The sequence below is a fragment of the Gracilinanus agilis genome, chromosome 1 (genome assembly GCF_016433145.1).
Source record: "Gracilinanus agilis isolate LMUSP501 chromosome 1, AgileGrace, whole genome shotgun sequence".
Classification (NCBI taxonomy): domain Eukaryota; kingdom Metazoa; phylum Chordata; class Mammalia; order Didelphimorphia; family Didelphidae; genus Gracilinanus; species Gracilinanus agilis.
In genome coordinates this window covers 792,008,370-792,032,994 of record NC_058130.1, presented here as the reverse complement: position 1 = coordinate 792,032,994, position 24,625 = coordinate 792,008,370, and the positions used below count along the sequence as shown (strand labels likewise).

The following is a 24,625-nucleotide window of genomic DNA, read 5'->3' as shown; positions in this document are numbered from 1 at the left end:
TGCTTGGTAGTATGTTGAACACTGGAGTAAAATGACTACTCAATTTCACTTTGATTTAGAAGTTGAATTATTTTGTGGTGTCCCAGCAATATCAGGAGCCAACATGTGAAGGTAGGGAGAGTAAAAATTAACCTTGGGAGAGGTTTATAGTTAAATTCCATGCCTTTTGTCTCGCTATTCCCTATGCTTTAAATATCCTAGGAAACAATTCCTCTCTGCCCTTCATCCTGTTTAACCCCTTTAAAAATGCTTTTTTAAAAAAGGTTTACCTCTTTTTTAAAAAAATGCCACCTTCAGGAAACCTAATTTAAAATTCCAATAAGAAATGAACTTGAATAGCCCTTTGTACTTGATTTAATGTTTCTATATATTCTATTTGTACTATAGTTCTGTTTATGTTTTGTGTGTATTTCATATCCTAAATGATTGTACACTATGAGAATAATTGCCTTAATTACATTTTATCTATCACCTAGTTTAATAAATGGTCACTAAATAACTGGAAAATCATAGTAACTCAAATTTCTGCTTTACAAAGTACTTTTCTCACACCAATCAATCAATAAATTCTGTATGCATTTTTACAAAAAAAAAGTGTTTATTATTCTAAATATTAAGAATTTCACAGGAAAACAAAAATCCACAAATCTAATCCTAATGGAAATGTTTGTCTAACAAAAAGTGTCATATATTCAGATATACCAGTGTAAATATTTAAAAAAGCAATATGTCTGCCATGCCTTAAAATACATACTTGTACTTTTGAAAGAAGTTGGGAGCTTCAAAAAGTTTGGACCACTCTGCTTTACTAAGCAAAATTTCATCTGTGATATCAAGACCTTGTTTAAACTCCTCAACCATGACCATCTTTGTAGAAACGGACACATTGTACGTAGAATTTTGTTGTGGGTATGCTGGTGTAATTATAGGCATAAGATGGTACCTATCACTAGGGTTTACCCTTGGGTCCCATACAGGCAAATTAAGATTGCATTCTTCTGGTTGTTTCAATAGCACTGGATTTGGCCATTCCCATTTAGAAAATACCAAGAAAAATTTATGTACGTGAGTTGATGCTATTGCATTTGGATAAAGCTGGCAAGTTCTTGCTACTAGCATAGCCCAGGAAATACCACCGAGGAAACCTAATATATTGGAATAAATGTTGTGGCATTTGGCCAAATACTTGATAGCTCTCGAGTTAACCTGAAGTTGTCAATGTTTGGTACTAGATGTAAAATTTCATCGGTTACCCTCCAACCATTGTAATGCAAGGTGGCTAACAGAAACTTTTTGCTTCTGTAATTTCTAACGGTCAAAAAAAGTTAGTTAAACATCTTAGAATCTTCAGAAAGTCAGTTAGAACTTCAAGATATAAATAGAGGTGAAGTTCCAACTGACGGGGCTTTTGCCTTCTGGTTTTCACTGTGGCTGGAGGCTTTTGCTTTGGCCTAATTGCTTTGGTCTTGGCCTGTGTTTATCTTGTTTTGGGGAAATTTGGACCTATCTCATTTCTCTGGACCTCTCCCTGATCTCCCATCTCCATCCCTCCCCTTCCCTGATTTTCCTTTGGGTTCTGGTTGGAAGGGAGGGCTGGGTGATTGAACATTGTGGGTTTTAGTTTCTTTAAATAATTGGAGTATCCTCAAATAAGTTACCCCTAGATTTGATAAAGACTTTACTTAAAAGGCAGTCAAATTTTCTTGACTGGGAGAGGTGGATTCTCTCTGTCTAAACCTCTCTGAGACCCATCCCCCACCCTCACCCTCTCCCTAGCAGCAGTTAGAAAACCATGAACCCCTCCCCCCTTCTGACTGACCCTGGTATTAATAAATCCCCTTGTTACCTATTCAAACCCTCTGGTGAATCATTGTGTCGAAAATTAAGACAAGGGCTCGAGAGGAAGGAATCATTTCTCTTCTATTTCCTTGAGGGGAGCTGGGGGCATCCATCTAGGCAGGAAGTACCTACCCAAGACTTCCTCCAGCCATCAGTTTGACTCAAGTCCCTCAAGATACTGGAGAAACTAACAAGAGAAACCCTCCTGTCAAACCTAAACATTTCTTACTGGCCCTAATTTCCTCCCTGTATCCTTTGTCTCAAGCCTCTGGGAATAAACCGTTTGAACTGCCCTCTCCAAATACCCCATTTCCTTTATCTCTATATACCTTCCCTTACCTTCTTTCCTCCTCCAATCACTTTATAATTACCTAATATCCCTTTATCCTTCCTCACACCCAAACTGCATTTCATTTGACCCTACTCAGATTACTCAGATTATTTACCTACTTTCTTGATAACACCATTAAGACTTCTTATGCATCTAATATCTAAACTTTTTAGTAGACTGTCATCACGAAGGCCCAAATCTTCAGGAATAATCTGCTGTGCTAATCTTGCAAACAAAATATCAATCTTTATACCATCAAAACATAGCTTGATAACTAGTACAAATACCTCTTCAACAGCCCTTAAATCTTTTACTTCTTCCTGTAGCTTCAATTTTTCATAGAATGAGGTGAAAAAGTCACTTCGGGCAACCTGTCTTAGTGCAACACACAATGCATCAATATCAGCACCTTCTGTGTGAACTCCTAATCTGTAGGATCCAAATGTAAAAATTTTTCCTCCAAAATTTTCAATTACAGACTGTGGAAGATTCTTGCTTTCACTGATTTCCCGTATCCATTCTTTTAAAAGGTTATTTAATTTTCCCAAAATTAAAATCCTGTGCTACAGTTCCTCTTCCTCTTCAAAAACCCCAAAGGGCTTTAGGTTTTCAATTAGTTTCTGTGCAAGTATGCAGTCTGTCTCTTTGGGGGCCACTAAACTGATGGGAGAGGTAATGCCATAATGCATCTGTGGCGGTTGTGTTTGTTGTGATCCCTGGGTTGTAACTGTAAATGGCATTTCTCAGTCACTCTCTCCCCCCCTTCCCACTCCCCGCAGCCACCACCACAGGGACCCTGGAGCATGATCTGCTGAGGGGGGTCGTCTCAGCCATGGCTCCAACCCAACTCCCGCACCCCCGCCTACCGCTTTAAGCGCTTCTTCTTCCTCCCTCTCTAGTACTTCTTCATAAACACTAATGTATCAGGGTTATCTTGTTCATACCATATGGGTATATATTTGTATGCATGTTATCTCCCCCAATAGACTGTGAGTTCCTTTACAGAAATGCCTATCCTTCTTCTTAGTATTCCCTTTTTTTTATTAGCATAGTGGTTGTTGTACCAATTTTGTCCTTAATAAACAGCCTAATTTACTTGGAGGATGGGATGGGTTAAGAGGAAAGTTGCTGGTTTGGGAATCAAAGAGGCAAAACTACAGCATATTGATGATGACCAAGCCACTTATCTGCTCTGATACTCATAGTAGTAACTTCCTCAAGGGCTGGTTGGGGCTCAAATGCAGTTTTGTAAAGGGTTTTGCTGGCACAATATACAAATCAGATACAAACTGATTCCAAATCCTTCTCCAGTGGCCTTCCTACTGTAGTGTCCCTTTCTTTAAGGGTTAATGGAAGGGTGAAGTCTTGGAGGAAGACCAACATGTTGAGGGGTTGTAAATTGTACATACACTGACTGAAGGAAAGGGAAATGGTAATCCTGTAAAAAAATATTTAGGTGGAGATTAAAGATATCTCCAAGAGTTAGAAGACTGGATATAGAAAAGTTGAAGAAGAAAATGGATTAAGGCAATAGAGATGTAGATTCCAGTATGAAGTGAAGACATCATAAGAGAGCTGATTCAAAATGCAATGAATTATCCCAGGAGTTGTTGACATGTGCACCAATGAACTTTAATTGGTGACTGAGATTATATAGGGGGGTTGGGATGCTCAAATTCTCTTTGAAATATGGATTAGATTAAATGCCTTCTGAAGTCCTTATATCTCTCAAATTCTTGTGGATTTCTCACTTCTTTAGGACAGTCATTTGTGTCATGGTGAGAGTGTCAAGGTGAGTAAAATTTCAATTTTTGGGGGGAACCATTGTCAAGGGAGATTTCTGCTCCTGAATATTGCCCAGATCTGATGATTTTGGAGGGACTTTTCACCTCTGATATTTTATTCTGTTATGTCTCTACTACCAAATTATTGTGATAGGGCACTTGGGATAAAAAGGGAGGAAGATTTGTAAGCAATTCATGGCAAGAGTCTACAATACCTAGAAGAGATTACTCAGAACCCTAACTTGTGCCAGGATTAGACTGCATTTCCCAAGGTTATCATAAGGCACTTACAGTGAGTATCATGGTTAATAGGATTAGATTTTGAATCAGGAAAACCTCATTTCAAATATTTCTCAGACACTTGTTAGCTATGTGATTACTTCATACATGAAATGGGGACAAAAATATTACCTCCTTCAAAGGTTTTTTGAGAATTAAATGAGATAATATATATGGTGTTTGTATACACACATATATATATATATATACACATATATACATATATAAATATATGTTAATTAATACTACGGGTCTTGCAGCCTCTTGGTCTGTTATGGCTGAGGGTTTCTGATCTTGCCACTTCACAATGACTTCTGTCTGAAGGCCAGAATCACCTCAAGAGAGAATTATACCTGATGTAACAGCATGTCTCAGCCCCAGGGTCCATACAGCCACTTGCTGGTTCAGGAACACCCATGGGTCACCAGCCAAGGAGGAAGAAACATTATAAACAGATAAATTAAGCTTCTCAATTAACTCAAAGTGTCTTTGGTCCCATGAGCTTTACCAGGAAGAGGGAAAGAGATTTAAAAGCATATTTTCCCTTTCTATTTTGGTTCTCCTTTTGGACTCAATGACAGAGGTGGAGGTGCCTCAGGTAGAGATGGTCCCAAGAGATTCTCCTTGGCTGAGGATGAAAACTGATGTCAGGGAAAATTCAGAAACTCTTAAAAACAAGAGTATTAAGAAAGTTTCTAATCTAAGAAACAGTGATGTTTAAATACTCCTCTCCTTCCATCACTCCCCCAAACCAATGCCTGCCTGATGCTTATTTGTGTTTCTGTAGGCACATAGAATCAGTCTTGGCACTCAGAGGTGATTTTTCATGCTGGATATTCTTCATCATGACAAGACCCAAAGAGGTGACAGTGTGCTAGGCTAACCATTAATTGACTACCTCTAAGGGTGGGCCTTAAACTGATTTTCACAGAGATGCTGCCCACAATTCAGAGAAAAAATTCCTATATGATTCCTGTCCTCCTGGTAATGCTCTTACAGCTCTCAACTTCTTTGCACAAGACAGAGAAGCCTCTTTGTTTCCTAAAAACCAGTCCCAGCCTTTCTAGGAATGGAGACCTAGTCATTGGGAGTTTTCTCCCGATGCATTCTGTAGAAGTTAGTAATGACATAGGAAAAGGTCTGTTTCAAAGTCATCCTGACAAAAGTTGTAGAGATTACAAGTAAGTGTCTGCCTGATTATCTCATAAAGTTCTCTTTATTATTGTGATGTTGACAAAAAATGCTGAGAGCTGACACTTCATGCTGTTTTCTCTCATATTCTCTCTGGGATCTGTGTCAGATCTAGGTACATGATTCAACCAGCTGGCAGTGCCTTTTGGTTAATCTAATGGAATTTTGTATGCAAGGCATTTTGTAAATCTCAAAGAACCACATGAATACTATAGTGAGCCTCAGTTTCTCCAGTATAGAGTGGAGATAAAAACATCAACACCCCAGGGCTTTTGTGAATCTCAACTGAGATCACATATGTAAAGTGATTTACTAACTCTATAACTACTAGCTATTAATTAATAGTATTATTAACTTCTCTAGAACTCAATTTCTTTCCATGTAAAATTGTACCTAACTCCCCAGGTTGGAGGTGTGTGCCTCATTAGTATTTTTTGTCAAGTTTAGGTCCCCTGCAATTCTGAAAGTTCTCTGGAAGGTTGAATTTAAAGTTTTATTCTTCCTTTACTACCTCTGGGAAACTATGGAAATATAGCAATTATTTAATGTGTCAAAATTCAAAATCAAAAGAGAAATGGACAAGAATATGGCCTCAGGAACCAGAGTTTTGGCTTTCCAAATCCAGAACCTTCTCCAGGGATGTTTGTGTTCCAGTAGTGTCATGGTGAAATAGCTCAGGAGTTCTAGATTTAAGAGATGTACATTGCTAGGGGATGTGAGCTGAATGAGAATGGGAAACGTTTTGCTAAAATGTTTATCTATTAACTACTATTCACTAAAAACTATTATTTTAACTATTGAAAAATAGCCAATATGTGACTGGGCATTCTCTTATGAGCTTCTGTTTTTGCATGTCTGTATCTACCCTTCCATCTCTTTTTCCATTATAATCTGTTTCCTGTTTTCTCCACTCATCTGCCTTCCTTTGCTTAGTGGGTTGATCTTCAGTCAATCATCAAAATATGAAAACAGTTTCTATTACATCACATTATACTATTTAACTCTCTTTTTATATTCTCCTCCCTTATATCTAAGTTTATTTTTCACCTCCTGCTCAGAAGTGATCCTGCTTGAGAGCTGGGGGTAGTGGGTCCTGTTCCCTCCACACCTGATGAGTTTTTAAAAAGTGCCTGAAAAACTTCACTTTGACTGATTTGTAGATAATTACAGGGAAGTCATTTTTCATGGGGCAAAACTGCCTTGCAATCCAAATTCTAATGGAAAGGCACAAGAATATGGGAATGGTTTGCCTGAAGAGTCAATTATTCAAGTACATCTTTAGCTCCATTGCTTACCAGGCACTGTTCTAGGAGCAGCTGAGAAGAAATCAGCACTAAGAAATTAACCATCCCAACTTACCAGGAATTTATGTTTTAATTAAGGAGACAATATTTTAACATAAAATCCACACTGCATGAATAGAATATTTATTAATATACTGTTATTTTCAATGATATTAATTGTATTAGAGTTTGTATGAGGCAATTTCATGTTTTTCTGGCAAAGTAATGGAGAGGTTGGTTTGTTATTTACTTCTCCAGCTCATTTTACATATGAGGGAACTGAGGGAAAAAAGGGTGTTAATTAACTTGCCTAAAGTCACAGAGCTGATTTTGAACTCAAGTCTTCATGATTGTAAGTCTGGTATTGTTTATACTGACATAATATAGAATGGAAGCAAGAGAAGTTGGGAAGATCAAGATTCATGTAAAAACAGCCTCCAAATTTGTGCTCAAGCCATATCTTAAACAAATACAGCATCTTTAGGAACTGAAAGGAAATATTTGTGTATATATTGTTTCTCCAACTAGAATAGAAGTTCATTCCAGAAGGGAATGTTCCTTTTCTTTTTATCCCCAGGATTATGGAAGGTCTGGAACACATTAAGTGCTAAAAAAAATGTTTGTAGATCAAGTGTAACAGATTTTATTTGCATATTTTGTTCTTAGTTTTCTACTCTCTATCACTCAGGTGGCTGCACAAAAATTACCAGCTGGTTCTAGCCCTGGTATTTGCTGTGGAGGAGATCAACAGGGACCCCAATCTGTTACCCAATATTTCTAGCCTGGGATTCCATGTCTATAATGCCTACCACAGTGATGAGAGAACCCTGGAGAGCTCCCTGAGGTGGCTGTCTGGCCAGGGTCAGCTCATCCCTAATTATAGCTGCTTGTGGCAGGACCAGCCTGTGGCTATCATTGGAGGAGCCACATCAGCTCTGTCTGTCCAAATGGGGACCTTGTTGGAGCTCTACAAGTTTCCACAGGTGAGGGGTGCTGAGCCAATCACCTTCTGTGCTTTTCTGAAACCACTCAGTCTTGGGAATCATAGAGTATCTTTTTTTAAAAACATTTATTAATATTCATTTTTAACATGGTTACATGCTTCATGCTCCTCCTTTCTCCTTCACCCCCCTCTCTCCTTCCACCCATGGCCAATGCACATTTCCACTGGTTGTAACACATGTCCTTGTTCAGGGCCTATTTCCAAATTGTTGTTAGCTGCTTTGGTGTGGTCCTCTTGAGTCTACATCCCCAATCATGTCCGGCTCAACCCATGCATTCAAGCAATTGTTTATCTTCTATGTTTCCTCTCCTGCAGTTCTTCCTCTGAATATGGGTAGCGTTCTTTGCCATAAATCCCTCAGAGGTGTCTTGTGTCATTGCATTGCTGCTGGTACAGACGTCCATTACATTCAATTTTGCCACAGTAAATCAGTCTCTGTGTATAGTGTTCTGGCTCTGCTCCTTTTGCTCTGCATCAGTTCCTGGAGGTCTTTCCAGTTCACATGGAACTCCTACAGTTTATTATTCCTTTTAGCACAATAGTATTCCATCACCAGCATATACCACAATTTGTTCAGCCATTCCCCAATTGAAGGGCATTCCATCCTTTTCCAGTCTTTGCCACCACAAAAAGCACAGCTATAAATATTTTCATACAAGTCTGTTTATCTATGATCTCTTTGGGGTACAAACCCAACAATAGTATGGCTGGATCAAAGGGCAGGCATTCTTTTATAGCCCTTTGAGCATACTTCCATATTGCCAGCCAGAACGGTTGAATCATTTCACAACTCCACCAGCAATGCATTAATGTCCCAATTTTGCCACGTACCCTCCAACATTCATTACTCTCCCCTTCTTTCATTTTAGCCAATCTGCTAGGTGTGAGGTAGTACCTCAGAGTTGTTTTGATTTGCATTTCTCTAATTATTAGAGATATGGAAGACTTTCTCATGTGCTTATTGATATTTTGACTTCTTTACCTGAAAATTGCCTATTCATGTCTCTTGCCCATTTTTCAATTGGGGAATGGCTTGATTTTTTATACAATTGATTTAACTCCTTGTATATTTGAGTAATTAGACCCCTGTCAGAGTTTTTTGTTATAAAGATTTTTTCCCAATTTGTTGTTTCCCTTCTGATTTTGACTACATTGTTTTTGTTTGTACAAAAACTTTTTAGCTTAATATAATCAAAACCATTAAATTTACATTTTGTAATTTTCTCTAACTCTTTCTTGGTTTTAAAATCTTTCCTTTCCCAGAGATTTGACAGGTATACTATTTTGTGTTCACTTAACTTATTTATAGTTTCCCTCTTTATATTGAAGTCATTCACCCATTCTGAATTTATCTTGGTGTAGGGTGTGAGATGTTGATCTAGACCTAATCTCTCCCATATTATTTTCCAAATTTCGCAGCAGTTTTGGTCAAATAGTGGATTCGTGTCCCAAAAGTTGGGCTCTTTGGGTTTGTCATACACTGTCTTGCTGACGTCAATAACCCCAAGTCTATTCCACTGATCCTTCCTTCTATCTCTTAGCCAGTACCATATTGTTTTGATGACTGCTGCTTTGTAGTATAGTTTAATATCTGGTACTGCTAGGCCCCCTTCCTTCACATTTTTTTTCATTACTTCCCTTGAAATTCTTGATCTTTTGTTATTCCAAATGAAATTTGTTATAGTTTTTCCTAATTCAGTAAAGAATTTTTTTTGGTAATTTGATAGGTATGGCGCTAAATAGGTAAATTAATTTGGGAAGAATGTTCATTTTTATTATGTTAGCTCATCCTACCCATGAACAATTAATGGCTTTCCAATTGTTGAGATCCAGTTTTATTTGATTGGAAAGTGTTTTGTAGTTGTTTTCATATAATTGCTGTGTTTCTTTTGGTAGATGGATTCCTAAGTATTTTATATTGTCTAGGGTGATTTTAAATGGTGTTTCTCTTTCAACCTCTTGCTGCTCTAATGTGTTGGAAATGTATAGAAATGCTGATGATTTATGTGCATTTATTTTGTATCCTGCCACTTTGCTAAAGTTGTTGATTATTTCTACTAGCTTCTTAGTTGATTCTCTAGGATTTTTTAAATATACCATCATATCATCTGCAAAGAGTGATAGCTTAGTCTCCTCATTGCCTATTTTGATACCTTCAATTTCTTTTTCTTCTCTAATTGCTATTGCTAGTGTTTCTAGTACTATGTTGAATAATAGAGGTGATAATGGGCATCCTTGTTTCACTCCTGATGTTATTGGGAAGGCTTCTAATTTATCCCCATTGCATATAATGCTTGTTGATGGTTTTAGGTATATATTGTTTATTATTTTTAGGAAGGGTCCTTCTATTCCTATACTTTTCAGTCTTTTCAATAGGAATGGGTGCTGTGTTTTGTCAAAGGCTTTTTCAGCATCTATTGAGATAATCATGTGATTTTTGTTTGTTAGACTGTTGATATGATGAATTATGTGGATGGTTTTCCTAATGTTGAACCATCCTTGCATTCCTTGTATAAATCCCACCTGATCATGGTGGATGATCTTCTTAATTACTTGCTGGAGTCTCTTTGCTAATATTCTATTTAAGATTTTTGCATCTATGTTCATTAGGGAGATCAGTCTATCGTTTTCTTTCTCTGTTTTTGGTCTACCTGGCTTTGGGATCAGTACCATATTTGTGTCATAAAAGGAATTTGGTAGGACTCCTTCTTTGCTTATTATATCAAATAATTTTTATAGTATTGGGATTGGTTGCTCTTTGAATGTCTGATAGGATTCACTTGTGAATCCATCAGGTCCTGGTGATTTTTCCTTAGGGAGTTCTTTGATGGCTTGTTCAATTTCTATTTCTGATATGGGATTATTTAGGTATTCTATTTCTTCTGCTGTTAATCTAGGCAGTTTATATTTTTGTAAATATCCATCCATATCTCCTAAATTGTTATATTTGTTGCCATATAATTGGGCAAAATAGTTTTTAATGATTGCCTTAATTTCCCCTTCCTTAGAGGTGAGGTCTCCCTTTTCATCTTTAATACTATCAATTTGGTTTTCTTCTTTCCTTTTTCTTATTAGATTGACCAGTACTTTGTCTATTTTATCTGTTTTTTCAAAATACCAGCTTCTAGTCTTATTAATTCAATAGTTCTTTTATTTTTGACTTTATTAATTTCTCCCTTAATTTTTAGTATTTCTGATTTAGTTTTCATATGGGTGTTTTAATTTGCTCTCTTTATAATTTTTTGAGTTGCATGCCCAATTCATTAATCTCTGCCCTCCTTAATTTGTTAATATATGCACTGAAGGATATAAATTTCCCACTGAGTACTGCCTTGGCTGCATCACACAGATTTGGTAGGATGTCTCATCATTTTCATTCTCTTCAATGAAATTTTTTATTGTTTCTATGATTTCTTCTTTGACGAATTGTTTTTGGAGAATCATATTGTTTAATTTCCAATTGGTTTTTGATTTGCCTGTCCAGGTGCCCTTACTAATAATTATTTTTATTGCATTATGATCTGAGAAGGTTACATTTATTATATCTGCACTTTTGCATTTGTTTGCTATGATTCTATGTCCTATTACATGGTCAATCTTTGTAAATGTACCATGTGCAGCTGAAAAGAAGGTGTATTCCTTTTTGTCCCTATTTATTTTTCTCCACATATCAATTAAATCTAATTTTTCTAGGACTTCATTCATCTCTCTTACCTCTTTCTTATTTATTTTTTAATTTGATTTATCTAGATCTGAAAGAGGAATATTTAGATCTCCCACTAGTATGGTTTTACTATCTATTTCCTTCTTGAGCTCTGCCAGTTTCTCCTTTATGAATTTGGATGCTATACCACTTGGTGCATATATATTGAGCAGTGTTTTTTCCTCATTGTTTATACTGCCTTTAATCAGGATCTAATGATCTTCCCTGTCTTTTTTAATCATATCTATTTTTACTTTGGCTTTGTCAGAGATCATAATAGCCACTCCTGCCTTCTTTTTCTCATTTGATGCCCAAAAGATTTTGCTCAAGCCCTTAACCTTGAACTTGTGTGGGTCTACCCGCCTCATATGTGTTTCTTGTAGACAACCTATGGTAGGATTTTGGTTTCTGATCCACTCTGCTATTTGTTTCCATTTTATGAGCGAGTTCATTCCGTTCACATTCAGAGTTACAGTTGTCAGTTGTGCATTCACTGACATTTTTGTATCCTACCCTATACCCACCCCATCTTCTTACACTATTTTCTTTTAAACCAGTGGTTTGCTTTGAGCCGGTATTCCTTATCCCCTCCCTTGAGTGACTTCCCTTTCTGCCCCCTCCCTTGTTATTCCCCTCTTTTTGTTTTTTAAAGGTCTAATGAATTCCCTCCTCCTTCTTCTCCCCTCGCTTTTTTTGACCTCCCCACTCCCCTGCTCCCTTTGGTTTATCCCTTCTGCCTTTCTCAGTAGGGTTAGATAGATTTTTTTATCCAAATGGATAATAAAGCTACTCTTCCCTCTCCGGGTTGATTACACTGAGAGTAACGTTTATTACCTCTTAATGCTCTCTTCCTCTCCTTCCTATGATAGTATTTATCCCCTCCCCTTCCCATGCCTTATTTGTGTGTAAAAGAATATCTTATTTTTCTCATTTACTCAGATTTTTCTTGGTGTCCCCTACTATTCCCCTCCTCTTTCCCACCCCCCATGTCATCTTAGACCATTTAGTATCCTGTCCTCTCCCTATGAATTATTCTTCTGGTTGCTATAATAGTAAATATTATAATAGTGTATAGAGTTCACTACAGAGAATTATACATAGCATTTCTCCACCTAGTAATACAGATAATTAGATCTTATTTATGCCCTTAAAGAGTCAAGCTTAAAAGATTATGAGTTTTCTTTCTTTTCCCTCTGTTTCTTATTTACCTTTTCATCTTTCTCTTGATTTTTGTGGTTGAGTGTCAAACTTTCCATTTAGTCCTGGTCTCTTTTGTGCAAAAACTTGGAATTCTTCAGTTTTGTTGAATGCCCATACTTTCCCCTGAAAGTATATGGTTAGTTTGATGGGTAGTTGATCCGTGGCTGAAGGCCCAGCTCTCTTGCCTTTCTGAATATTGTATTCCAAGCCTTGTGGTCTTTTAGCGTGGAGGCTGCCAGATCCTGTGTGATCCTGATTGGTGCTCCTTGATATTTGAATTGTCTCTTTCTGGCTTCTTGTAAGATTTTTTCTTTTACTTGAAAGCTCTTCAATTTCGCTATTATATTCCTGGGTGTTGACTTTTCTGGTCCAGTGGAGAGGGTGATCTATGGATCCTTTCAATGTCTATATTGCCCTCTTGTTGTAGGACTTCAGGGCAATTTTGCTGAATAATTTCTTTAAGTATGGAGTCCAAGTTTCTATTAATTTCTGCCTTTTCTGGAAGACCAGTGATTCTCTAATTGTCTCTTCTAGACCGGTTTTCTTGGTCTGTCACTTTCTCAATGAGATATTTCGTGTTTCCTTCTATTTTTTCAGTCTTTTGACTTTGTTTTATTTGTTCTTGTTGTCTTGAGAGATCATTGGCTTCTAATTGTTCAATTCTAGCCTTTAGGGACTGGTTTTCCTTTTCAATCTCATCATTTCTGGTGTTAAATTTGCTTATCAGTTCATTTGAATTTCTGAGCCTCACTATCCAATTGCAAAATTCTGCATTTTAAACTGTTATTTTCTTGCCAGATCTCTTCCATCTTCTTCAAAATCTCAGTTTTTAACTCTTCCATAGCTTGTGACCAGTTTTCATTGTTTTGGGAAAGTTTGGATACTTGTTTGTCCTCCTCTGTTGTTTGGATTTTCTCTGTGTAAAAGTGGTTGAGTGTTCCAGAGTTTTTCTTGATAATCTTTTTCTTCTTGGCTTCCCTATTGCTTGCCATTTTTAGCCCCGCCCCTTTTCAGCTTTGTCTTCACACTCCGAGTCTGCCTGCGCTTTCTAAGCTCCCGAGGGCTCAAGTCTCTTTGTCCTCGAGGTCAAGCCTCCTGGTAGTCCCTGGTCTGCCTCTCTGCCAGAGGCTCCTTTAGCAGTCTCAGGGGCTACTTCCACAGCTGCCCTCCCATCTGCACTGGGTCCCCACTCGAGGTCCAAGCCTGCGCTGGAGAACTTTGTCCGTGCCTTGGGCACTGCCTTCACCCACGTAGATGCTCGGGAAAGTCCATGCGCTGGCGATCTTTGTCCGCATCTGGGGCAATGCCTTCACCTGCGTAGACTCTAGGGAAAGTCCCTGAGTTTGAGATCTTTGTCCATGCCTGGGGCAATGTCTTCACCCACAGAGACTCTGGGGAAAGTCTTTGCGTTAGAGATCTTTGTCTGTGCCTGGGGCAATATCTTCACCCACAGAGACTCTGGGGAAAGTTCGTGCGTGCCCCCCAGCCACTTGGGGTCCCACGTCTTGCAGCTCTCAGGTACAAGGCCTGGGGCTACTAGTGATTTACTGGTTGCCCCAATTCTTCTTCCACTCTTGTGCATTGGCCTTGGCGCTGTGCCTGGTGTGAGGGGTGGTGGAGGGGCTTCTTCCTCTCACGTTTTAGCGAGAGCTGTTTCACCCCTTTATAGCGTGGAAATGCCCCGATTCCGTGTACCTTCAATGCTGTGGCCTGTTGTGGGGTTCCTTTGTTTGTCTGGATTCGTTTTTATGTCCCCTTGAGGAGTCCTGTATGCTTCGGTTAGGAGAGATCGAGCAGCTGCTCCTTACTCTGCTGCCATCTTAACCAGAAGTCTGAACACTTGTTTCTAGAGTATCTTTTATTAATGACCAGATAGTAATGACTGAAAATAGAATTTATTATTTAACTTTTAGTGTGCTTAAGCATCCTAGAGATAAGCTAGAACAAACTGCCTCTCTCTCTCCAGCAGACCCTGAAGATGACCCTGGGCAGCTGCTTTCCCAAAATAAAGCAGCTCCTTGCAAGCAGAACTAAAACAAGAGCCCAAATGCCCTGACTTGTAGTTCAGCAGGGTGTGTGGTATAAAAAAATTTTTAAATTTAGATGAATAGAAGGATGTTATTATCTTCAACAGAAATAGGGAAATTAGGAGAAGGGAAAAGCTTCAGGAAGGCTTAGTTTGAGGGTGGGGAATAATGAGTTAATTTGGGAACAATGGAGTTTAAGATGTAGTAAGATGTAAGACATTCATTTTACAATGTCTAATAGTCAACTGAGGCCAGGAGAGAGGGTGGGGATGGATAAATAAATCTGAAATGTTATTAATGTAGAAGTGATAAGACTTCTAATTGTATATTAGGGAGATTAAAGAAGAGGAGCCAAAGATGATTTTGATACTATGAATGTGTCATATGTAGGAATAAATGGCTGCCTTGAAGAGAAAATGAAAGCATGTAAAAGAAAGAGTTTGAAGTGAGACTTTTTTTTGTCACATACATATATTTTTATTTTTCAGATTATGTGAAATAAGTTTAAATTTTCATTTTTAAAAAATTTTAGCTCAAAATTCTTCACTCCCTTACCCCTAACTTGACAAAGTGAGTAATATGATATCAGTTTTACTTTTGCAATCATGAGAAATATATTTGCATTATAATTCTGTTGCAAAAGAAAACAGACCAAATGGGAGAAAAAAAGAAAAATTATAAAAAATTTTAAAGTTTCCTTTGATCTGCATTCCTATTTGTCCTGCTCTATCTGAAGCTGGACATACATGTCTTCTTAGGGTTTTTCTGAAATGATCTTATTCAGTTTTATTTAAAAAATAATAATATTCCCTCATATTCATGTAACATTACTCATTCAATTATCCCCAAACTGATGAGAACCCCCACAGTAATTCATTGACTCCATAAAAAGAACTGGTATAAATAGTTTTCTATCCATTGGTTTTTTTCCTTTTTTATGTTCTCTTATGTTTATGCACAATAATATTGTCATTGTATCAAAGGATATGTAAGATTTAGTAACTGTTCAGGCATAGTTCCAAATGGCTTTCTAAAACAGCTAAACCATGCCTCCTGGCCACAAAAATGTGCCAGTTTTCCCATATCCCCTCCAACCTTTGTCATTTTCTGTCACTGTCAACTTTGCCAATCAGATTCACATGAGGTACAAGTTCATAGTTGCTTTCACTTACATTTCTGAGTTCCAAATTTTTTTTATTATTTTTTCTGCTCAATATGCTTTTATTCTCCTTTTATCTTTGCAGTCATCTTTGAGTAATCATTGAGTAAATGATAGAATGGAATGAAATCATATTGTCATATATGCAAATAGATCTAGAACCCCTTAAAATTATGATAAGGCAATTATAAATAATTTTTCTTAGAATTTACATTTGCTGTTTTAAGTACAATTTAAAGAGCTGCCCTATCTCAGGAATGCTAGGAAAGAGACATGGCATGGTTCAAGGAGTCCACCTCCTTGACAGTACGCTCCAATTCTGAAAATCCAAAGGCTTTATGAGTTCCATACTATTAAGTCCCAGGTTAAGCAGAGGGCCACTTTGGCCAAAAATCCTTGAAACCCAATAGCAATTTTTACTACTCATTTATTTGACAAAGTCCTTTCTACTCTTTCTCTCCATTTTGGTATTCTACAGAATTTTAAGTAAAGCTCAATTCCTGTTTGTTTGTTTTCCTTTTGTTTTTCAAGTCTTTATCTTTATAGAAACAAGTCTCATCATCACTTAAGGTGAAGTCAAATGAGAGATGGGTAGAGTTAGTTAACAGTCCAGTTTAATGGCAACTTCATAAAATATTCTAGCTGGAAGAAGTCCCAGAAATGCAAAGCTTAAACCAAATATATGTACTGGATGCATATGAAATTCCTAGAACTGAGAGTCTTAAAAGGATAAGTCAGCCTCAGGCACATTCTGATTATAATTGCCTGCAAGGCACCTCCCACTCTCTACAGACAATGAGATTGTGAATTGGTGTCTAGACTACATACCAACATAATCCTAATTCCTAATTAGTCATTTCAAAAACTAGAAGTTTCAAATACTTAAAAGACATACCTGAAGCTTTCCCCCTTTAAATAGTAGGAGATTGGGGGAAGCTGGGTAGTTCAGTGAATTGAGAGGTAGGCCTAGAGATGGGAGGTCCTGGGTCCAAATCTGACCTTAGACACCTCCAAGCTGTGTGACCCTGGGCAAGTCATTTAACCCCCATGGCCTACCCCTTACCACTTTTCTGTCTTAGAACCAATACACAGTATTGATTCCAAGATGGAAGGTAAGGGTTTTAAAATATAGAACAAATAGCAGGAGATTAAGGGCAAATAGCACATAATCAAACCATGGTTTTCCTTATAGATAAGATGTGTAATGCATAAATATATGGAAATTAAAATTCACTGTCAGTTTGTAGGAATAGAGAGATAAGGGATAAGGGAAAATGCAAAATTGTCTCTAAAATGAAGAGAGGAAAATCTAGCCATGAACCCTGGGAAAAGATTCTGGAATGAGAAGGCACTGAAGAGGAGATTTGGGAGTTAAGTGACACTTCACTGATTTTCCTGGGCTGGACTGGAAGGGAGAACAGCTGCTCCAAAGGCTCTTGTAACCTGACCAGTTTGTGGAGAAACTTGGACGTTCTTTTGGTTTGGAAGATACCTTGGAGTGATCTTGTTTTCCCTGCATCAATTTGGCTGAGGTAATCCAAAGATTTTAACATCTGGGACTTTGGGTTTTTTACCTGAGAAGCCAACCCCAGGCTTGGGGAAGGACAATCCACTTGTGAGTCCATACTCAATAGCCTGTTTAAAGACAAATAAGGTTAGCTGACTTAACAATCTGGGATACTTAGTCTAGATCAGTGATGGACAACCTTTTCAAAGAGGGGGCCAAAGGAAAGGAAATGCTCATCTGTCAGTCTGTTTCTAAGGCAACTCTTTTGAAGTTTCACTGTATTGTGTCCTATTCATTTATTCTTCAGATTAGGAATCATGTCCAGTGACCAGATAGAACATTTCAGGGGGCTGCATCTGGCCCACAGGCTGTAGCTTGCCCATCACTAGTCTAAATAGAAAGTGACTATCTCTGCTCACATATACTACTGGCATTCATTGTAATCTCTGGATTTTATTCTTTTACTCTTTGTGACTTTTCTTAAGAAAATGCTGCTTTCCCTTCTTCACTCTTTCCATCCATTTCTTCATCACTCCACTCCCAGCCTCCATCTTCTTTCTTGTGAACATGGCCACTCAATCCAGGAACCCTTCTAACCTTCTTGACTCTTTGTGCTATATCTTGTGTTCTTGTTAGCACCTTTTCAATCAGATATTCCCTATTCTTGGCTTTCTTGAAGAATTTGCATTTTAAAAGTTCTGCTGCTCTGGGCCTTTAATCAGGATCTTTTGAAGACAAAATGTAAGTTATTTTCTAAAGGACTTCCCATATTTGTCATCATTTATTTGTCTTCCACTTCTGTTTCTAAAGTGGGAGGCTCATTGTGCAATGTCAATATTAACTTTCCTAGGATATGTGTGAGAAGATGCAGCTCATGTCACCAATTCCATGGCCATTATTCCAAAGCTCCACACATCAGCCTTGAAGTTATAGCCTCTCACCTGTTCCATGACTTCAGGTGCCATCCAGCAAGGGTTGCCAACCATCACCTCCCATTGCCAAGACTGCACTTACCCCAGAATCTGCTATTTACACCGAACTTTCTTGGCCCAAAAGAATATTTCCAGCCTTCCAATCCCTGTGAATTTGACCATTTCTCTGGAGATAATCAAAGCCTTCCAAAACTTCTTTAAGAATTGTAGCTATTATGGATTCTTCCAGGACTCCATTCTTGTGCTCTCCTCAACTGACAATATTCTTTATGATATTCAGCATGGATCTTCCACTTAATAATTTCATTTTTGATGAAAAGTCTTCCTTTACAACAAAGGAGGTGTACTGGGTCACTGGGTTGGGATGGCTGTACTGGCTCCTGGCTTGAATTTCTTTTAATAGTTTAACCATGCTTGTATGGCATTTTCTAAGTTGATTTGTTTTATTGTTATTCATTATTTGCGGGTTTGCATAGGGCAGCCTGGATCACAGTAGTAGAACCTCTGCCTGTTACCTCCAGCAGCTCACATGGCTCCCTACAGATGGAATATCAGGGCCTACCCAACTAACCTGTCCTGCACTCCACCCCTGCCACTGCCATCAGCACCACTTTTGCTAGCCAGGCCATTTGTGTAGCAGCACTCCCAGTTCATGTGCATTCTTAGTTTTTTTTTTAAACTCTTACCTTCTGCCTTAGAATCAATACAGTGTATTGGTTCTAAAGATGCAGAGTGGTAAGGGCTAGGCAATGGGTGTCAAGTGACTTGCCCAGGATCACACAGCTAGGAAGTATCTGATGCCAGATTTAAACCCAGGACCTCTGGGCCTGGCTCTCAATTCACTGAGCCACCCAACTACCCCCACATTCCTGGTTCTAATGATCATTTTCCATACCTTCCATTTAAAACTACCTAGTTATTCCTTTAATTATTTATCTGTTTGACAATAAGTATTCTTCCAAAAAAGGTGAATCTATTTCTCAGATATCTTGAAAATGAAGCTTTTATCCAAGAAACTTATTTCAACGATAATCCTACCAATTACATATTCTAATTTTATCTCACCTGCTATCATTTCTGCAAAAATTTTATAATTTTATGTTCTCAGAATTCTCAATCTGTCATCTATGGTCATTGATCACATTGGTCATGTGTACTTTCATGATCCACTAATCTAAAAGGTATTTTTTTTATTTCTTCCAGAAATGTATTTTTCTATGTTGTCCTTTATGTTTAAAGTATGCATCTTCCTGCAGGTTATCTTGACAAATGGTGTACAATTTTGAACCATATAGCTTTTTACACTAAGACTATTTTCCACTTTTCATAGCACTTTTTATGAATAGTAGGTTCTTACCATTGGTAGTTGAAGTCTTTAGAGTTATCAAACTTTGTGCTACTATGATCATTTACTTCAATATGTTGTGTAGCTCATCTATTCCATTAAGTAACCTGTATTTATCATATAATATCAAATGGTTTCAATGATTACTACCTCTCAGTAAAGTTTGAGATGTTACTACTAGATACTTCCTAATTATTTTCATAGTTTCCCTTGAGATTATTGATATTTTTCTTCCACATCAATTTAATTATTGTTTTTCTACATATGTGAAGAGATTTTTAGTAGCTTCATTCCAAATAAGTAAACTAATTTCGATATTGTTGTAAATTTAAATAGGGAATTCTTAAATCCACCACATTTCTTATAACACAACATAATTTACTCATAATTTATACTTTGCTGAAATTTGCTCAACAATATAGAAGGTGCAGAAACCAAAATGCCCCATGTTTCTTTCTCATCCAGATCAGCTATGGGCCTTTTGATTCAAAACTGAGTGACAAAGCCCAGTTTCCTTCTCTCTACCAGATGACCCAAAGGGACTCCTCCCTGCACCATGGTATTATCCAATTAATGGTACAATTTGAATGGACGTGGGTAGGTCTGGTGACCACAGATGATATGAGAGGTGAAGAATTCCTTTGGAACCTAAAAGGGGACATGATTAAGCATGACATCTGTCTGGCTTACACTGAGAAGCTCCCAGTCAGTGAGAGAAGACACACAGAATCTCAGGATATGTTCATGCCACGTATCTTACAATCCTCAGTCAGAGTCATCATCATTCATGGTGACACAGATTCACTCATGATCCTTAGATATTCACAGCCTATTCTTCATTATATCCTAAAGAAAGTCTGGATCACCACTTCTAATTGGGACATCACCATGAGACCCCAGTGGAATGATGGCTACAGTTTCCATGGAGCACTTTCATTTTCCCAGATGACAAAGGAGATACCTGCTTTCAAGACCTTTCTCAGGACAGTGAACCCTGCCAAATACCCAGAGGACCCTTTACTGAAGGAGTTCTGGTGCTCAGCATTCAAAGACTTGGAGAAACTTGAAAATGAGGAATTAAATGAATGCTCACTCAATACCTCCTTGGAAACTCTTCCTCTGCACATTTTTGATATGGCAATGTCTGGTCTGAGTTATACCATGTACAATGCTGTGCATGCTGTGGCCAGGGCCCTCCATGAAATGCTCCTGGTGACATCAGAGAGAGAATCTATAAGAAATGAAGAAATTTGGGTGCCTCAGCCATGGCAGGTAACATTAAGAGCCCCATCTGTACCTGCTATTGTTCTGGGTACAGCTTATACATCAATGAATCAAAGAAAAAGAAATTATGTACATGTGTGAATTTAATCAAAATAAATACAAAAGTGAGACAATGTCTAATCTAAATTTTGTCTAAATGGTTGAATAAATGCATTCTATTAAGAAGTAGTCAAGGGAAAAATAGAGGGGCAGGAGATATAGATATCATATAGAATTGAAGCCATAGTAAAAAAGAATGGCTAGTTATAATATAGTGTGTAAAGGAAATAAGATGAAATATAATGACATTTTTCATGAAATGACATTTAAATGTGATGTCTCTTGAACACAAACCAAACTATTAATATGAGACAAGATCAAGTGTGAGTTTTAGATCTTTGTGAATTCCTTGCCAGTCTAGAGTGATGTTGTGAGCACTACATGCCAGGATGAATGGAACCTCTAACTTAGATTTCAATTAACATCTTTTTAGCCAACATTTCTTCATCATCTAATAGTGTCAAGAAAAATCAGTGTCCTTCCTCCTGAAAACATGAAAGTTTATCATAGAACACAGAGTCTACAGTCTAGATTGGTTCTTACAGAAACCAAGATATTTATTATTCACATCAAACAAGAGCACTAACTTCAGGCCATGAGTACTGGGATCTCCTATATAGGCCATATGTCATACTTTGGTAAGAGCCCTGTATTTGGATACTAGGCAGTGATTGATATTTTTCTTCCCTTTCAGCTCCACAATTTTCTGAAGAAAATCCACTTTGACAATAGTATTGGTGACCAAGTCTTTTTGGATGATACAGGAAATTCTGAAGCCCATTATAACATTTTGGAGTACTTGTTTTTTCAAAATGGGACTGAAATTCTGGTTAAAGTGGGACAGTTTATTCCAAATGCTCCCTATGGTCAAGATTTTTTCATTTGTAAAGAGGCCATATTGTGGGCCTGGAATGAGCCAAAGGTCAGAAACAATCTCAATTTTAATTCAAAGCTTCTTATTTCTTAGGTTAACTAAACAAATAACTTTAAGGTTAAAATCCTACATAAATATTAAACATTCTTATTAATTCATATATAGCCATTTTTTGTAGAGAAAATCTTCATCTAGTTCCTTTTTTCTTTTTTTCCCCCAGGAAGACTAAGAAAAAAAATAATCGTAGTCAGTCCACCCAATTTTCCCACATTGTGCAATATTTCATAATCTGCATTGTTACATGGTCTATTTATTTGACTTCAGTGAAAGCAGTCAGTCATTCTTTTGAAGTTTTGCCTAATGACTTCAGCTAATTTATTTTATAAAATTAACTACATTCCTAAATATTCCAAAACAATTTGCTTTCTCAAATTGTATTTACCAAGACTGTGGGATTTATTCTTTATGTTTCATTGAAAAATGAATTCCATCACAGCCTTTGAGTGCCTTACATCATATGTGAAAAACAATTAATGTACATATTTTAGTTCATTATTCTGCTTTCTTTTAACCATTAGGGTTGTAACAATGGTCATAATTACATCTAGAATTATAGAATATTTTATTTGAAAGAGACCGTTGGAGTCCAACAATCTATTTTTTTCACATGAAGAATCTGAAACCCAAAGCAGAGCAGCAGCTCAGCCAAAGTCACTTGGCTACTGATGAATAGGAATTGAAATTATATCTTTTGAATACATGTATAGTGGGTATTCTCTTACTCTCATTGACTTATTAGCCTGGAAGAAGTTCAATAGCTCTTTAATAAAATAATATTCATTGAATTTGCTAAAAATTGACACAGTTCTCAAAAAATAATCTACTTCACCACATGTTGTTAAGGTGCAGATCCTTAAAGCATTTTCTTTTCATCTCACTGTTCAGGCTCCTCATGCTGTATGCAGTGAAAGCTGTAGCCCTGGATTCAGGAAAACCCCACGGGAGGGAGAGCCTGTCTGCTGCTTTGACTGTTCTTCATGTTCAGAAGGGGAGATTTCCAAACAAATGAGTAAGTATTGCAATGACCTTTCCTAACAAGCCCACTAAAAACATATATAATTGATATTTGTCTCTTAAGGTCATGTAAAATTCATGGGAACCTCAATGAAAGAGTAACAACTGTTATCAAAATGTAGGTAATCTGTGTAGGTGTACGGGCAATTTGGATAGTGAGGAGGGTTAATGGGGAAATAGGTGATTATGAGGTGATTGGAGGAGGAATGAAGATAAGGGAAGGTATATAGGAGATAAGGGAAATGGAGTATGCAGGAGGGTAGCTCAAACAGGTTTATTTACTGAGGCTTGAGACAGAGGATATAGGGAGGAATTAGGCTAGTAAGAAATATTTAGATCAAGGCTGGGGTTTTTCTCCTATTAGTTTCTAAAGTCTCTTGAGGGAGCAGTTGAAAGGCCTCCTCCCTGCCTGTGAAACTGATGGCTGCAGGAAGTCTTGGGTAATGACTTCCTGCTAAGATGGATGTCCACAGTTCCCTCAAGAAATAAAAAAGAAAATGAATCCTTCCCTCTTTAGCCCTTGCCTTAATCTTTGACACAATGATTCACCAGAGGCTTTGAGTAGGTAACAAAGGGGATTTATTAATGTCAAGTTAATCAGAGGGAAAGAGGTTCAGGGTTTTCTAACCACTGTTAGGGAGAGGGCTGATTGTGGGGTATGGGTGACAGGTGAGGTTTAGGCTGAAAGAGTCTGGCTATTCCAGTCAAGAAGGTTTGACTGCCTTTTAAGTAAAGCCTTTGTAAAATCACTAAAACTAGGGGTGACTTATTTGAGGATGACCTATTACCTGCAGAAACTAAAACCACAATATTCATTCACCAAGCCCTCCCTTCCTCCCAGGCCCCAAAGGGAAATTCAGGGGAAAGAGAGGGATGTAAATGAAGAGAGATCAGGGAGAGGTCCAGAGAAATCAGATAGGTCTAAATTTCCTCAAGACAAAATAAGCACAGGCCAAGGCCTAAGCTAAAAGGCCAAAGCCAAGCCAAAAAGCCAAAGCCAACAGGCTAATCCAGAGCTCAAAAAGCAAAAGCCCCCAGCTAACATGAAAGCCAAAAGGCAAAAACCTCCTCAGTTGGAACTTCAGCCCTATTTATAGCCTCGGGCTTCCAACTGTCTTTCTGAAGATTCTAAAACCTCTAACTGCCTTTTTGTGACCATTTGAAATTGCAGAAGCAAAAATTTTTGTTAGCCACCTTGCATTACACAAGAAATACAGCCACAAGAGATGCTCATGATTTTCTTTCTCTTTGTTCATCTTATATCTTTGGTGCCTTTCATATATTATACAACATGATGTGGGGATGGTCATCAGCTGGATTAATGTGTAGGATCATAGATGTAGAAGTGAAAAGAACCTCATTAGCTATGTAGTTCAACTCCCTCCTTTGATTAATCAAGAAACAACCAAAGAATGGAATGTGACTGCTGAGACTTGGAGTTATGTGACTTGCCCAAGGTGATATTGCAAAAAACAGATTTTGGATATCAATGTAGTGTGAAGATGGGATTGACTCTCCCCTTCTTAATTTTAAATTTAATCAAGAGAAGCCAATACCCCTCTACATAACAGTTAAGTAGGAGAGGTTTACACAACACTTATTAAAGTGGTTTACACCTTCAAAAGTGACTGATTGCCCCCCTGGGCAGTGTTAAACAATTTTAAAGACTCTAATTGGTCCCTGTAAAGTTGAGGAAGGAACAGGAGGTGACATAAAGAAGGGTCTTTAAAAGTAACAAAAACTTCTTCTGAGCACCTTCTTTGTCCTGAAT

General features: G+C 37.7%; 1 protein-coding gene and 2 pseudogenes across 1 annotated transcript in view; 1 reads left to right on the top strand and 2 right to left on the bottom strand.

The window, feature by feature from the left end:
* Positions 1-741: 741 nt before the first annotated feature.
* LOC123230503 lies at positions 742-2,910 on the bottom strand (annotated as a pseudogene).
* A 2,289-nt stretch (positions 2,911-5,199) lies between these two features.
* LOC123232493 (vomeronasal type-2 receptor 26-like) overlaps positions 5,200-24,625 on the top strand; it is a 34,956-nt gene continuing 15,530 nt past the window's right edge. Inside the window, exons 1-5 of the mRNA XM_044658944.1 lie at positions 5,200-5,414; positions 7,396-7,690; positions 20,049-20,855; positions 21,601-21,828; positions 22,726-22,849. Coding sequence (XP_044514879.1) covers positions 5,200-5,414; positions 7,396-7,690; positions 20,049-20,855; positions 21,601-21,828; positions 22,726-22,849 — 1,669 coding nt within the window. The remainder of the gene's footprint in view (positions 5,415-7,395; positions 7,691-20,048; positions 20,856-21,600; positions 21,829-22,725; positions 22,850-24,625) is intronic.
* Positions 13,938-18,789, bottom strand: LOC123232588 (annotated as a pseudogene).